The sequence below is a fragment of the Osmia lignaria genome, chromosome 14 (genome assembly GCF_051020975.1).
Source record: "Osmia lignaria lignaria isolate PbOS001 chromosome 14, iyOsmLign1, whole genome shotgun sequence".
Classification (NCBI taxonomy): domain Eukaryota; kingdom Metazoa; phylum Arthropoda; class Insecta; order Hymenoptera; family Megachilidae; genus Osmia; species Osmia lignaria.
This window is the reverse complement of record NC_135045.1, coordinates 7,363,644-7,379,161: the sequence shown is the minus strand read 5'-3', so window position 1 is coordinate 7,379,161 and position 15,518 is coordinate 7,363,644. Positions and strand designations below refer to the sequence as shown.

Below are 15,518 nucleotides of genomic sequence, written 5' to 3'. Positions count from 1 at the left end.
CTTCGGCTAATTTATTCATCGAACTTAGCCTTAGACGTTCGCGTTTCAAAGCATTCTTTCCTATAACGTTATCCTTCGATGCATCGATTTTCCTCGCGGATCTTGCATCTGCGATTCTAATCAACGTTCTATAAAATTGCGAAGGGTCGAAGTGCACGGAGGGTCTACCAGGATCGAACATGCAAATACCCTATGACGTAGTTGAATAGAGTGATTAGAGGCTCTATCTAGGCTCGCTATCTATGTTCTTCTTGGGTAATTATCTGTTTGGTACCGATCATGATGACTGAACGAAAAGTACCCATAATGGTAGACTTACATCGTTCTTAAGAGCAATTATTAAACAACCCTCGTACAGAGAGATGTTGTGAAAAAATATCAATCAATAAATTGTAATTAATCTACCAGCGAAATGGTACGTACCAATTTTAAGACTGATGAATGCTATGTAAAAAAATAATTTGAGGTCAAAAGTTACCCATGATGATTCGCAAAGGTATTGTTCATATTTTTTATAGAGAGTTTAATTTTGAAATGCAGAGCAGAAATTTTGGTCGATCGCAAGCAGACTGGTACATATTTCTCCAGGTTGTGTAACGCTTAATTACCTGGCTGACTCGCAGCTAGCTGCTGCCTTCGAGATAATATTCGTTCAGTGTTTCTTCCCGTTTTTTTTTTTTTCTTCAACACACGGCTGACAAATGAAAGAACCTGGGTATCAATTTCCTAAGATGACGGCTCATTAAAAGTTATCGATCACCGGCTGCTAACATATTATTACATTTATTAGAGGTCATTATCCATATTAAATTTTCTTAATTACGTTTAACCGATCTAATAACGCTTTACGATGCCACGCTGCACTACGCCGATTTTTTTTCTTCTTTCTTTTCGAAACCGACCGAACGTTCGATCATGGGCGTTGGTTTGCATAAATTTGCACATGAACCAGGAACAATTATACATGGTACAAGTTAAAGCTGACAACGTATTGATCGTCGGCCATTTTTATCGCGAAACATTTGTAGTAATTAAATTAATTCCAGAGGGAGTCGTTCGGTCGCGGATTGCCTAACGAATGATTGATGAACGTTATATTCTCATTACCAGTCGCTACTGTGGGAATATATGTACGTATAATATACAGAATATAAGCTGGTACATATGTACGTTCCTTATATATCTCGAGCGCACTGGCATCATTAAGAACAGTTTACCCGGTCTTTCATTAGTCATCGCGAATTTAATACGTCGTTTGATTTCATCCACGAAGTTGTTCGATCACCTTCGTTTCGCTCTTTTTTCCATAGGAGATCGAAGTATCGTGTTCTGCAGGGGACAAATTATGTTAAAGAATTTTTTAAAATATTTATCTAGTTAAAATTCATAACTGCGGTGGATCATTTGTGAAGTCAAATGGTGCAAGTGTACTGGATTAATTAGAGAAAAAATTGTATATATTCAAATTACAAATTTTCACGTCTCTTTTTATTATCAACAGTGGTCGATCTTAAATTTTATTTGCAAAAATAGGTATTGTTTATATCGAAAGCGTTTCTCTGTCGAGTGTCAACATCGATTAGCCGGTTCCTTAATTAGAAGCATAGAATTGCAAAGACACCGATGTCTCGGTGCTTCGCGACGTGTATGGCATTACGATTTCATTGTCGTGGCCGAAACTACAGGCTAGACCCACGTCCCTGGTCATGAATAACAAATGCACGTAACGACGAGTTTCCTGAAAACGGGAACGCTGGCATGGGCGTGTCTCGCGTGACGAGTATCTCTTTTTGGATCGATTCACCGTTCCGTTTCGCAAGTTCCTCCTGTTTTAGACACGATTCGCGGTTACGAATGTCCAACTATTATCATAAACAAACTGCTTTTAACATTATAGACCACCGTTCAATTTGTACCTGCTGTCTGAGCCAGCTGTTGGGTTGTTTTGAAACTTGGTACTGTAATTTAACATCAAGGTAAAATGTAAGATATATAACGTTTGTAGGCTTTTAGAAAATAGGGTAGAGAATCAAGGTATCAGACAGCCCCCCATTACCGAATACAATATTAATTTTCATCATTTGTCAAATCCAGGCTATATAAATTAAAATGTAGTATTCTCTTCGTAACATCTGAAATTACAGATTTTTATTATTAATGTAGGGAAAAGATATAACAAATGCATAGAAATTCTGGTTCTTTATCGATATTCGACTAGTTTCCCTACCAAAGTGACTAAGGAATAGTTTTACAATTTATTTACTTATTCGACGGGCGGATACCCTTTACATAGGCGATAATGAACATTGTAAATCCTCCGAGAAGTAAAATTATGTGTGACATATTTAAACTTATAGATATGCATATTCATACGCGGGAAATTGCGGGAGTAGTGCTCGCATAGTTTTATGGTGGCGCTAGTGGTGCGTAGTAAACGGAGTAAAATAAGTATGCAGTGTGTTGCTATGTTCACTCCAGAGATCGCGTGCTATAGTCGCAATATATCAGTTTCCGTCTTGTGTTATTACATAATGTCCGGAAAAGTTTATAAAAGTGGTGCGTATATGGAGTGTTTTAGTTTGATCGTAGAGATTTGGAATAGGTCAATGTCGTGTTGCAAAGTGTTGGCTAGAGGGTGCCAGTTTTGAAGCAGAGGAATCGGAGGAACCGATGTTGGACTCTTTACTGTAAGTTGGTGTTTTTGAATGTGTAGTAACAAGCAAAGTCGCATTGTTTACGTGCTGTTCGCATTACCGTCGTTTCACACAGTTATCCGATACGGTCGTCTCGAAGAAGTCGTTATTAGCTATGGTATCGTGTACCACGAACCGATACCGTTCGTTCGTTGTTGCCATGATTGTTGTATCGCGGGGGCGGTTGTTTTTCATCGTCGATATATGCTCGAGCATTCCCACGTTTCGTCAAGACATTACGTGGAAACAATCGGTCTCGGTGGTCGAAGCAACGCCGCGCCGCTGTAAATCTGATCTTCCGTCCGACTGTTTTGTAAATCCGATACCGGCACGACTCCTCGCGCGTCCACGTAGAATACAAAATGGCTGTTTTTCGTTGTCACTCGCGCGTACGACGGCTTCTTCTGGCTCGCCGAAACAGGTTGCATTGAAACGCTTGATAGCGGATCAGGATTATCCTTTTCAGTGTTTCGCGTCGCCTAGCTTTTCGTATTTGCTTTTTATCACAGGGTGAAAGACTAGTACGGCAGGCGTTAGTTGGATTAATGAATCGTTTTAATCCCTTGCCTTATAATCGAATCACGCAGGTGACAAAGACACAGGTGGACTTGAAAGACTTGAAAAATTAAAAATTTCTCTATTCTTATGTATGCGAATTGTACCGAGTTTTTATTTTTAACGATAACCTCATTTTATTTCACTTGAGTCTTGATCCGGAGGTTTATTAATCTGCAACATCAGGATCGCAATCAACACGAGTGAAAATTAGAATAAAATTCCTTACGTTTCGATGTTGTTCTCGCGTGTGCCACGGTCATAAATCTTCTCAAACGGATGGAAATATACAAGTAATTAAGCGCAAGCGACAGGCCAACACCGACTATGATCGTATAATTATCCGAATATTACAAAAATGTAAGGAAGACAAATTGACGTCTCGATGCATGTGAAATTACGTTCCTTTAAATTACTCTGCCAACCTCGCTCTTGAAATTTTATCTCGAAACAAAAGAAAAAAATTTTGAAATTCCATGAAAGCGTGTCGTGAAAATCTTTTGTTTGAGCTAGGCTTCGAGCTTGCCTCGGCTTACGGTACCGATGATGTGAACATAAACGTGAGGATTAGGATCAATCGCGAGACCGGAATGTTGTTATCGTTCGACCTTCCTGAAAGACACCATCGAATATATTGCCTCAGTACATATTTCGTCGACTCGCGTCGCGGTTGGGCTTACTCCCTTTATTTCGTGATTCGGGAAGGTGTAAAGTGCATTTTATTTCGTTTTCGTTGCATATATTAAACGATACGGATCGAGGAAGTGATACAGCGTTGATAATCGCACAGACAGTGGACAGACTCGGATCATTCGGGTCTCGTGGGAACTCGTCGTGATTAGTCCATGTCAGTGGCAACGCTAGTTATGCTAATTGCCCTTGGGCTTGCTACCAGCATCGAGCACGGCTGCAGATAAGCCAGGTATGAAGCTGGTACGTTTGGCTATCGATTTATCGGCTGCACTCGTGGGCATTTCAGATCGGTTGTTCGATCGTATGGTCGCGATAGCTTCGATCGTAGGATCTGGGATCTTTCCAAATCATTTTTTAACGTTGCATGATCTTTAGAAAGGATTTAAACTATTTTAAAGAATTTTTATATTGGCTATTACACAATTTTATATAATGTTATAGGTAATAGTTTTAGAAATATTGTTAATTTGTATTTGAATGATACAAAATTTATTTAATTATGTGCCTAATGGCTGCTCGTTATATCGGGTAATAATTGTATTTGATTTTAACCATGATATTTGTTTATATTTCAGGCGTCAGGACCGCCGGTGCAGCTGGAACCAGTGGACCTGTCCGTGAAAACTCCTGTGGTGTTACAGGTGCCTCGGTATAGTCCAGCAGCTATAATTACTGCCGCCTCTAGAAAAATCCCTTCGCCTTCAACGACGCCCACGCCTCCTCCGTTCTCCATCTCCATCGGTGAGTGAACGAAATTTAATGATGCATGCATGTACTCGTCAATTACCGGACGAAAATTCGGATGTTAAAGTGTTAGCGTATCTCGTAATTGATCTAAAGCGAAACTTAATGAGTGGACAACGATACGATCTTCGTGTAGCAGGAGAGTTACGTTACGTTTACCAACTCCTAAAGAAGTTTCTACAAACATAGAAATCTCCTCTTACTTACGTATTAATATTCATCCATTTATTAACCGTTGGTATACGAAACTATAAGGCAATCAAGCGATTAAAAGCTCGTTAGACGCGCGTAACGCGTAGGTAATTTGCGTTAAGACAACTAACTCGTCCCAGTAGGTTTCGAATTTATTCTTCGGCATCTTTGTTCGGTTAACACGTTAAATGCCAATTTCGTATAATTTGCTTACAGCACTGAAATTCAATTTTTGTTATTGATAAAATATTACAAAGAAATCATTAAGTTATCTTAGCGAGAGCCATTAGTGACTGCAATCAATTATAGTTGATAAAATCAAAAAATTTTACAAATATTACACTTTATTTTATTTCAATACTTTTTACTGATATTAAGATTCACGGTCAGTATTCAACGTGTTAACCATACTCTAAACTCCATAACCAGAAAGAGTTTGAATGAAAGAGAAGCATAAAACAGGAGCGTTCGTATAACAATTAGCCGAAGGAACAGGCAATTCGATTAACATACTGGACGTATCTCGAACGCGGTTCTCCACCACCGGCAGATCTTTTAGCGCAGTTAACGCCTGGTTGCAATAAATGCCGGTCGGTGAGGCGTGCTTAAAATTCCAACGTTCGCAACACCGTAGAATCTACATTACGAACCGAAGGCGAAGGAAACCGCCTATCGTCTATTCCCTGTCTCTAGGAGCGCGTGGTCGATTCACTCTAGTGTGCGTGCCAACCGTGTATACGCGTTGAATAGCGTGGCTCGAAAGTGGTCAAGCTCTCGCTTATGGGTAAACCGTGGAGATCTCCGGCGATTGCGTTGCTTTATGGGTTAATTATGTTGCATTTTTTCTGCATACCGTTCGCGGACGAGCCCACCGATTCTGGCCATTCTATGGAAAAGCGACGCGGCTTTTACGAACGAGCCAAGGCTACGGAGCCGATACACTGCGTCCTTGCGCAGCGCGAACGTAAACGATTAGCCGCGACGATCGATTTACCGGTAAATTGTTTTCTATCATTTCCTTTAACAGAGTTTCCCTTTCAGATGATCTTCCATTTCCTTACTGAAATTACGCGGATTAAAATAGTTAAAGTTACAGTATACACTCCGGTATTTCTTGATCCTTCCGTCGTTTCATAAGCGTGAAAAATTTGGAAAATCAATTCCCCACGCATCGCGCTATACTCGGTATCTAATTCATCCGAGTATATATCTCCAATTTCTCGCGGAAAATGAAATTACGTTTAGCTTCGTACGATATCTCATGGTTGAAGCGAAACACCGCCGGGTAAGAAGTCGTTGGTCCCTGAAACGATCCTAAGCGAGCTTAATGGCCGTTGAGAGAGGTACCAGTTTCATATAGGCGACGGCCAGGTAAAAAGTCGTTCCTCGCGTAAAGTGGCGTGCAACGTGGGTACGCTTAAAGAGTTGGAACCGCGAAATTGCTCGGTCGGGGGCACGGGCCACGCCTCTTTTTTATTTACCTGAATCACAGCCGAGGGATAAAAGAAAGTAATCGAGGAAAAGGAAGAGGTGAAAGAGACAAGCGAGTAACGCGTGGTCCGCGCTCCTGGCTAACGTTTGGTCCCGCATTCACTTCCATTTCTGGATTAATGACCACGCACACCTGCGCAAAGCGGAGTCCGAATGCGATTGGGGTCGCAACCCGTAGTCCTTGCCCCGGGGCATCGTTGTCCTATAGTCAACGTTCTCGTCGCCGTGTTCGTCGCTCGGAAACGACGGGAATACTTTTCTCTTGCGAATTGCACTGCACTGATAGGGAATAGGCAATTTGTTCGACGCTATTGGACCATCTCTAAATATTAAAAACTTGCGTTGGATCGAATACGATAGCCAGGTGCGAAGGAGAAACTTCTCTTAAGGGTGAAAATGTTTCGACTCTTTCAATAATGGTGGGGTATTATCATATTTATTATGTTGGGTCAACAAAGGCCATGTCATCAGGGTTAACTGATATAATTACCTAATACACAAAATCAATACCAAGCTTATGTCTTAGTATTAGACTCCGCCCCTGCAAGAGAGGGTGAAACTTTTCAATGCTGTAGCACCGTTGATGCCTCCGAGGTTCTATTGTTTTATAACTGATATTGTTGATATATTTTAAGCCCAAACTCGAAGCCACGTATAACCAGCTCGTGTCCATAAATCGTTACTCGTTGGCTATCGGAAAATTCCAATCGTGCGTGGACACCATATACGCGTTTCGACTTGGTTCTCGTTGCACATTCAGCGGCTCGACCGCGTTCGGGATATCCGGAGGCCTGTTGACGCAACGAAAAATAAAAATTCTTGCACGAAATGTATTTCAAATATGTTCCTAAAGTGTCCCAACAAAGGTGGATTAAAATTACACGGGGCGATCAGGGTTACTATGATTTCTCTCTGACATTGTAAAACGCGACTCGGTCCCTGCTGAATCTCACGGTCTATTTTGAATACCTTTCTAAACATGCCTCTTGACATTTCGAGCGCGAACAAGCAACTTTTTCAAAGCTAGAAAGAATCCGGAGCAGTGATGCGAAATTTCGAAAGAACGAGACGAATCGTGAGAAACTTGCGGATGATTTGACGAATAAAAATGGCAATTAAGAGCTTCTGTTTTCGATGATGGACGGTGATAAATCACGCGGTTGATCGCTTTATAAAACGAACAATCAAAGGTTTCTCATATGCGCAAGAGGTGTATCTTCTCTCGGTATAAACTTTTGACTCTTTATAAATGTTATCTTTAATGCCACGGCAGAGGTTCGTTGCACGAAAAACAGCAATTAAGGACGTCGAATTCTAAAAGAGGAATTTACACTGTTCTTCTCAATTTTTTTTTCTTTTTCTACGTTATGGTCGTGGAGTCATTAACAGTCGGCTTTCTAGCGGGTTACCTGGTAAGATCACGTAAAAGTTGACGATCATCGCGCATTAACGTTGCTTCGTTGTTACGCGTCGCGGCTTTCATCGGTGCCCCTTTGACTCCCTTTTCGAAACGTGTCTCGCGTTATAAAGGAAACTTGTCACGTGTTCGATCCACGGATACACCGATGTCCCACGGATCCCGAAACTGACGTCACTTGTTTGCGTACGTAAACGTCTGTCCACGTTGGGGCGTGCAATGATTCGGTAAAAGGGCCAACGTGCGAAAGTGATTCGCCGACTCGGTCGTACTCCTCGCATATAGAGTCGCGGTGAAATTAGAAATTTGCCGAAGGTCGTTGGTCATTTGCATTCCGTGCCGATCGCAATTAATATGGGACTCGGTTCTCGGTTACTCGTATCATGGTCTGCTGCTGTTGTTTTTAAATTTGGAATGGCGAAGCCAAATCTCTGCTAAATTAACCCTTTGAGGATGGTATTATTAGTATTATTAATTTAAAATAAAAGAAGTAATAATTCCATCCTTCAAAACATGTATTATAAATCTTTTTTGTCTGCATTCATAGATGTGTTTTGTGTCAAGAATATAACACCACAAGTACAGAATTATAAATTAATATAACAATTATGTTTGGACACGTATGTACGTCGAGCGTCCGTAAAGGGTTAACGTATAAATTACAGTTAAATTAAAAATTCACCCGCTTCTTTTGTTCGCGTTATTAACAGCCACGTTTATCGCAATTTCAAATCACAATAAACAATTCAAAGCTCGTCCCCATCTGCACACCAGGGGCAACGACAATTGCGTGATTCCACGGCAATGAATATTATTAGCGTAATTGCGAGGTGTAGTCGAGTGAGGCGGCTTTGTCGACTACCTCGGCGAATAATTAAACAAAGCACCTGTCGGAGCGAGCCTGGGGACAAAGCGTCTCGCCGTTCAATGCCGTTCGTCGTTCGAAATTATCACAGCCCGAGTGGATTTTGTTGTTCGAAAGCACAGATCGATATCTCGTGAAAGATTCCCGGAGAAAGTGGTCGGTTCGTGAGGCACGCCGTCAGAGCTTTTCGTATAATTCACATCCGGGAGAGGAATACCTGTGCAACGTGCTTCTTCTCCCTCTTCTCTCGTCTCTCTCTCTTTTTTTCCCTTGCTTTTAACGGAGAGAAGATGACGGATAGCGTTCCGTTTGTTGGGAGTCGGCCTGAACCGACGCTCCCAGAGTTTGATTGTCTTTGATTAATTACTCGTGTTGTTTCTCGGCCGGCGGAAGCCGACGGGTAGCAATCTAGATAATGCGTAACCGTATTAACGGTCCGGTATAATTTTTTTGTCTCTGAGAAGTGTGCTGCGCGACCAGCGATGCAAGAGACTCGTCAGACTTTTAACACACCCGCTGCGCCTTCTAATTATCAAAATAATCGTTATCGGTATCAGCCTCTCGTTGCGCGGCAATTGTTTGAACTGATAAGGGAATCGCGACAGTCTTTGCAGCGGATCAGAAATTAAACAGAGAGACGAAGCACGTGCAAGTTGCATAGTAGCAACATGGCATCGTGTGTTGCTCCAGCAAATAACCGCTTGTTATCATAACGCTTTCTTATCGTGCACGCTGGGACCGCTACTAGCATGTTCCGAGCATCGCGATATAAGTACCTTCGGCGAATGGTGAAACGATAATCGGCGACCGGTAACAGATTCGATGATAAGAGCTTGTAAACGTCACGGATAATCAGTTTGTCCGAATGTAGTCCTTAACGTGACAAGATTTATCACCGGCGTGAAACGAATATCAAACAGGAACAGATCCTTGTTTCGTGATTCGCAAAAATAATTATATATACCGGAATATCCGGTTCCACCGTGCAACATTTAAAATGTTTAGTTTCATTCAATGATTTCTGTCAATTTATAATTCACTAATACCTTCTATAGATCTATTAAAAAGCTCTTTTCAAAGGAAAGTTATCGGGGTTTACACTGGGATAATGGTAGCTCTGAAAATGGTTTTAAGATCGAAAGGCAATTATCGTCGATACAAGAACGGAAAGGCACTCGATCGCGCGCGATCATTACCCGTACGGATCTGAAGCTACTTCACGGTATCTCTCGATTTTACTACCGTCCCTCGACACACGATTTTTATTTTTGGCCCGCGCAAACAGTTTTTCGCGAAATCCGAATGGCAGACCGTGGCGAACACCGAAGTGTCGCAGTTTTATTAGCAGCAATTAAGGCGACGTTTATGGGGTCTTATCGAAGGTAGAGAGCAGGCTACGAGCATGTTCCGTCGATCGAGATAAATCCGCGTTGAATGGCAAAAGGATGATGGCGAGAGGGAAGCGTTTGCCGGAGCAAAAGAGAGAGTGGCCGGTAAGACGAGTAGCAATAGGCGGTGGTCATATCGCGCTCCAAGCATTTCACGATAGCATCTTAGATTCTTCGTGGGGTACGCGTATATATACGCCGCGACTCCACACAAACGATCGATTCAGTGTTCCACGAACACACACCGATTATCGCCGTTCTCTGCGGCCGATACTTCGAATCAGAGTGGCTGTAAGTGATTGCGCGTTGTGTCGAGCCGAGCAGAACGGAGCCGCGACCCTAACGTTTCGACACTGTCAGCAGATAAGTCGAATAAAGGCCTCTGTTCTCTTTCTTATTCTTCTTCTTTTCCTCCTCTCTTCTCGCAAATCTTTTGTCCTCGCTCCTCCAGCATCGTCTTCTTACGAGTTCGTTCGTTAATTAGAGTTAGGTGCGAGGCAAGGCTCTAAATACTCGTGTAAGTTTCTATTTTAAACCCTTGCGTTAGTCAGAGCTAAATATTTATTGCTTTAATTTTAAAACAAATAAAGAAAAATGAAATATCATGCATACATAACATTCAACGATCCTTAAGCTCAAAATTCAACCATACTAAAAGTATTAAGGAAGTATTAAGCAAGGGATTAAATTAACTGCCAAAGTGAAAAATGACAACGATTTAATTCCATCGATTCAGGTTTGATGCCTTTTTAGTTGGACCACAAACGGGGACCATAAAAGTGCATTTTATGCTGTTTTCATCGCGGTACCAACAATAATTCACCTCCACTCGGTGGAGAACACGGTATTCGAAACATTCGTCGAATGAATTTACTGTTGCGAGTACTTGTCGTTGATAATGAACGTACGCGTCGAGTTAATAAATCTGTTTGGAATTTTTCTTCCTCGAAGCTTTTATACCGAAGAATCTACCAGTACAGGTGAAATCCTCGTAGGCGTCGATAAAGTTCGGCCCAGTTGAAATAAATCGTTGTTAACGTGGCTTACGTCGCTTTGATTTATGGCCGGTTGTAAATCGATCGAACCCATAAGCAGATGCATAAATAGATACACGAACGTAATAGATATTTATATTCATTTGATTGGATTCCGTTTGATCATTCTAAAACCGAACAACATCGAAACGATGCAGTGTCCCTATAAGGCTATTTATTTTTTTATTTTATATAGTTTTAATAATTTTTAACTAATTTTCAAACATTTCATTTGTTTTACTTGTTTCTAGAACTGATCATTTCTCCTACCTACTTTTCTTTACTAAAATGACATAACGTTTATAATAACTGTATTAAACGAAAGTTAGCTGTAATTGTCCAGGTCGTTACCGAATCAGACACCTGTTGTTGTTCTTTCCGAATCGATAACCATCAGGCTCACCTTGACTCCTTTAATGCGAAGCCTGCACTTTTTACTTGGCGCTTTGATCCCGTGCAAGATACACGCCGATGATTCTAGACGATTAATCATACGTTTGCTCTGGCATTCGGCAAAAAGCATATTACACGTAATAAATATTTACCTTGGTTACGACTGGTCCGTGTGCGCCTCTGGCTAATTTATAAGCACTTTACAATCAGCATGACGTTATACGATAAAAATATTTAACGGCTCGTTTTTAATTAATATGCTGATGCAACGCGCGTCTCGTTCGAGGGACGTGGGTTAAAAAAGAGAATTCGAAAAGCGTCCAGGGACGAATAGACGAACGAATGTTAGAGGCGCGGGGAACTAGAGAGAGAAAGAGAAATATTGTAAGAGCATGGAAGAAGTTGGTCTTCGCGTCGAGAGAAGAGGAGCAAAGCGTGAGGCGAATCTTTAAGTCGTTTTACGCTTTTACATAACGCCAACGTTCCGTTGCGCCACGTTTTCGTCCTCGTCACGGTGTAAACGGTCGGTACCGTTCCTTCTTCGTGTCCGACCTCCTACTCCTCCACCACCTTCTTCCTTCGCCGCCTTTCCTAACTCTTTTTCGAGTACCTAAACCCGTCAGCTTGTATAAGCCGCGACGATAGAAACGCGTCTCTACCAAAGAGCAATCTTCACGACCGCTTTCTACTTTGTCGAGTCAATTTCTTCCTATTCTCTTCTTCCTCCTCTTCGTGAAGCGGTCATCAAACAGCACGATAGCGTACTGTACACACCTTATCGCGTCGCGACGGACGGTCATAATTTATACAAGATTTTAGATTTTACTTAACACGTTCCATAAACGTTCCTCCTCTCGATGGATAATATAAAAGAACCTTTACGAGTCGAGTCGAACCGCTCACCTTTCATCGGGAATGTATCTTACTCGATAAAAAATGCGGACTGTAAACAGTAGCGACATACTTTCAAAGAAATTAAGTATAATCGAGGGGCCGAATCTTGGATTAAATTGGCCAACCAAATAGAGAGGTTAGCGTGGTCCGAGGATGTAACAGGTACCATGGAGGATCGTTAAAATCCTTGACGTGCCCCCGGATGTAGAAAGGCTTAGCTCGATTGATTAACAGAATCGAAAGGCGCGCGCGTTGCTTAGGTAGAGATAGTTTGCAGACATTCGTGTGCCTACGCATCCGCGATGGAACGAGGATGAACCGAAAACTGTCCAGAGAAGGAGACGGCAACGCGTCCATCCTCAACCCGGAACCATTCATCATTTTTCTTTTTCTCTGAGCGCGATGTACAATGGCGCGATGGTTCCCTTGACATTATGTCCTCTTGTACCGTGGCCGCCTCGAGTCGCCTCTGCTCGTTCTATTAGAGGAGCGATAGCCGGCTGACATTTCGAGGATCGAAGCCAGTCACCAAGATCGTTGATCTTTGAACACTAGATCAGGTGTACGTCGAATCTGTATATCTCGATTAAGCCTTAATGGAGGCACCGAGGCCTTGGGTTCTTCGATGCGCTCGAATTTTATCGAATAATACAAATCTTTTGTATTATGCTAATTGAAATATTTGCAAAGTAATATGTGCTTCTGTGAAAATTATTTTTCAATTCCGTAGAAATTAATATGATCTTCAGAAAGAGTTTGTCTGTTCGAAAATTCTCGTTAAGATCGGTATAGATACCTGGCGCAATTTCTCGCGAGTGAAGCTAATCGTAAGAAAAAAGGGAAGGCGCGGAATCATGCTTCTTAAAATGTAATCCAGGAAGCGTCAGTGACGTTCAGCCCTTTTTCATGATTCCGGGCCGGCTGGCACGGCATGATCGATACCCGGCGTGGTGCACGCACGTTACCGGTAATTAAGCACGTATACTAATCGGCCGCGTTAAGGTATGTACAGTCGGTCTAAGTGGGGTGCTCCTCTCCGACATGGCGGGGGCGTGAGAAGTGCCTTAGCCCTGTGACCTTCGTGGCCTGCAGGGTACCCCGGTACTACTCTTCCGTAGGTACTCGACGTAGCCACATCGTGCACCGAGAGAGGGGAGGAGAGAGAAGCGGCTAGAGAGAACGAAAGAGAGACGAACGGTCGAACTATACGCGACCGGTCTTCTTCGTCCGGTGTCGGTCGAACAGTGTGTAAGGTCCGATCAAATTTTGACACGTTCGACGTTTCGTTCGATCTCTGACCTCTCTCTGTTCGAGAGTCGATCGGTAATAGTTCGTAGTTCGCCCGTGGGAACGGGATTATTGATTTACTTTGTTCCTCTCGCTATCGAGAGCTGGCGGGCAAAAATTGATAGATGACGGACCTGAAAGAGAGAAACGTTAAACGCTTAAGGACGCGACGAGTTGCGAATCGTGGCAGACTTTTATATCTTCTTCGGAGCGTCGTTACGTCCTTTGACTCGTGCCAAAGACCGTTAGACGCCGGAGGATTGATCAGTTAAAAGAAACACCGGCGATCCCGACGTTTCTTCTCTTCCCTCGTTTTCCTTTCGTTCGTTTCTCATCCACTCGATCGACCCCCTCGCATCTCGCATCCGTCTCTCCGTTTGGTCCTGGCCGGACTTTCCGGACTTTGAGACTCGACCTGAGAGCCCCGCGAGATGCGGTAGGAGAGTTAACCTTTCAGGAATGACTATTTCATGGCCACTTCCTGGGTTCAACGCTCCTGCGATTTCTATGCAGCCAGGGTAAAGGTATACACACGAATGCAAACACAGAGAGAAAAGAGAGAGGGAGGAGGTAGTGCCAACACGGTCTCGCGATTCCATATATACGTGCACGCGCAAACCCTGAACCTTGACGTTCAGGAGAACCGTTCCCTTGTACCCGGGGCCTTATGTTCTGCGTGTACGCCGTGTAGAGTATCACGATGTAACGCGGAGAGGGGGTCGGACTGAAGGGATCTAACGCATTCAGGCCTGTGTGCGCTTGCATAATATTAGACCTTATGCAACCTGCCCTTCCCACACTTATCACTGCCTTCTTCTTCTTCTTCTTCTTCTTCTTCTCCTTCGTTCTTCCCCTTCCTCTTTCCCTCGTACATCTTCGCGTTATTCGAACCTGAAGAGAGGTGGAAAAGAGTAGTGTTCGCGATGAATCCCCTCCATAAGACAAGGGGCCCGTGAGGCCTGCTCAGAACGGTCCCTGATCACATGGTGCCCTTGGCGTTGCGCTCAGCCTCAGGGTGGGGTGGCTCGGGCGTCCGCGAAGAGGAAGCGAGACTAAGGCAACCGAGTCCAATGTTAATAGTAAGAAGGAGATAGAGTAAAGGAATCGATTCGAGAGGGATACTGGGAGCAAGAGGGAAAAAGACGGAGGTCGTCTGTGGATCTCGTGGGACCGCGGATAGGGTGGCGGGGTGTCGGTGGAAGGAGCCCTCGACTAAGTCAGCGGGGGTCAGAACGGAGATGCTCCTCGGTCGTGTCGGGCGGGGCTGCCCGCTCACGACTTGAACTATCGCACGCCCCCACTAGCACCAGCATCCACCTTCCAGCCTCGGCCTCGGACCGTTTTCTCGTCTGGACGGTACGTCCCGGCCGTCTACCTACTCTCTTGCCGGCGCTTAATTCGATAAATAATGCTGCCGGCTCAAGGTTAGCCGCGCTAGATCCTTGTCAATTTGTATCGCACGCGGCAGCCAGTTCGCGCTCGCGTTCCGCCTTACTTTCAGCTCGATCGTTCGGCTTGTACGATCGAGGCACCGGGGTCAAGAATTTCCGTGAGTTTACCTTTGATTGCTGGTAGCTCGTTCCTGGATTAGTATCTTTTATTTTGGGTACCTGTAACATCGGATGATTCGAAGAAATTATGATTGGAAATGATCGATTGACGTTATCCTTCGCTCTTCTATTTTATGATCAGTAGTTCAGCTCGATCATAGATCAGACTTCTGACAAATTTTTCCCAAGTTTTCTCTGGCGAGATTTCACTGGAAATAATACCTACTCTAAAGACAGCTTTCTCAACAGCTCGACACCAAGACGCTTTCACGTCTGTTGATTTTCAATAACGAAGTCGGTCTCGCGTCACGGCTGAACCGCG

At 43.4% G+C, this 15,518-nt stretch overlaps 1 protein-coding gene across 3 annotated transcripts in view; it reads left to right on the top strand.

Annotated features, from left to right (window-relative positions):
- Positions 1 to 15,518, top strand: part of LOC117605659 (uncharacterized) — a 240,116-nt gene that overhangs the window by 97,460 nt on the left and 127,138 nt on the right. For all 3 annotated transcript variants that reach the window (XR_013063443.1, XM_034327219.2, XM_034327220.2), the window contains exon 4: positions 4,517 to 4,682. Coding sequence is in view for 2 of the 3 variants with exons in the window: in XM_034327219.2 (XP_034183110.1) it covers positions 4,517 to 4,682 (166 nt within the window). In the remaining variant the exon portion in view is untranslated. The remainder of the gene's footprint in view (positions 1 to 4,516; positions 4,683 to 15,518) is intronic.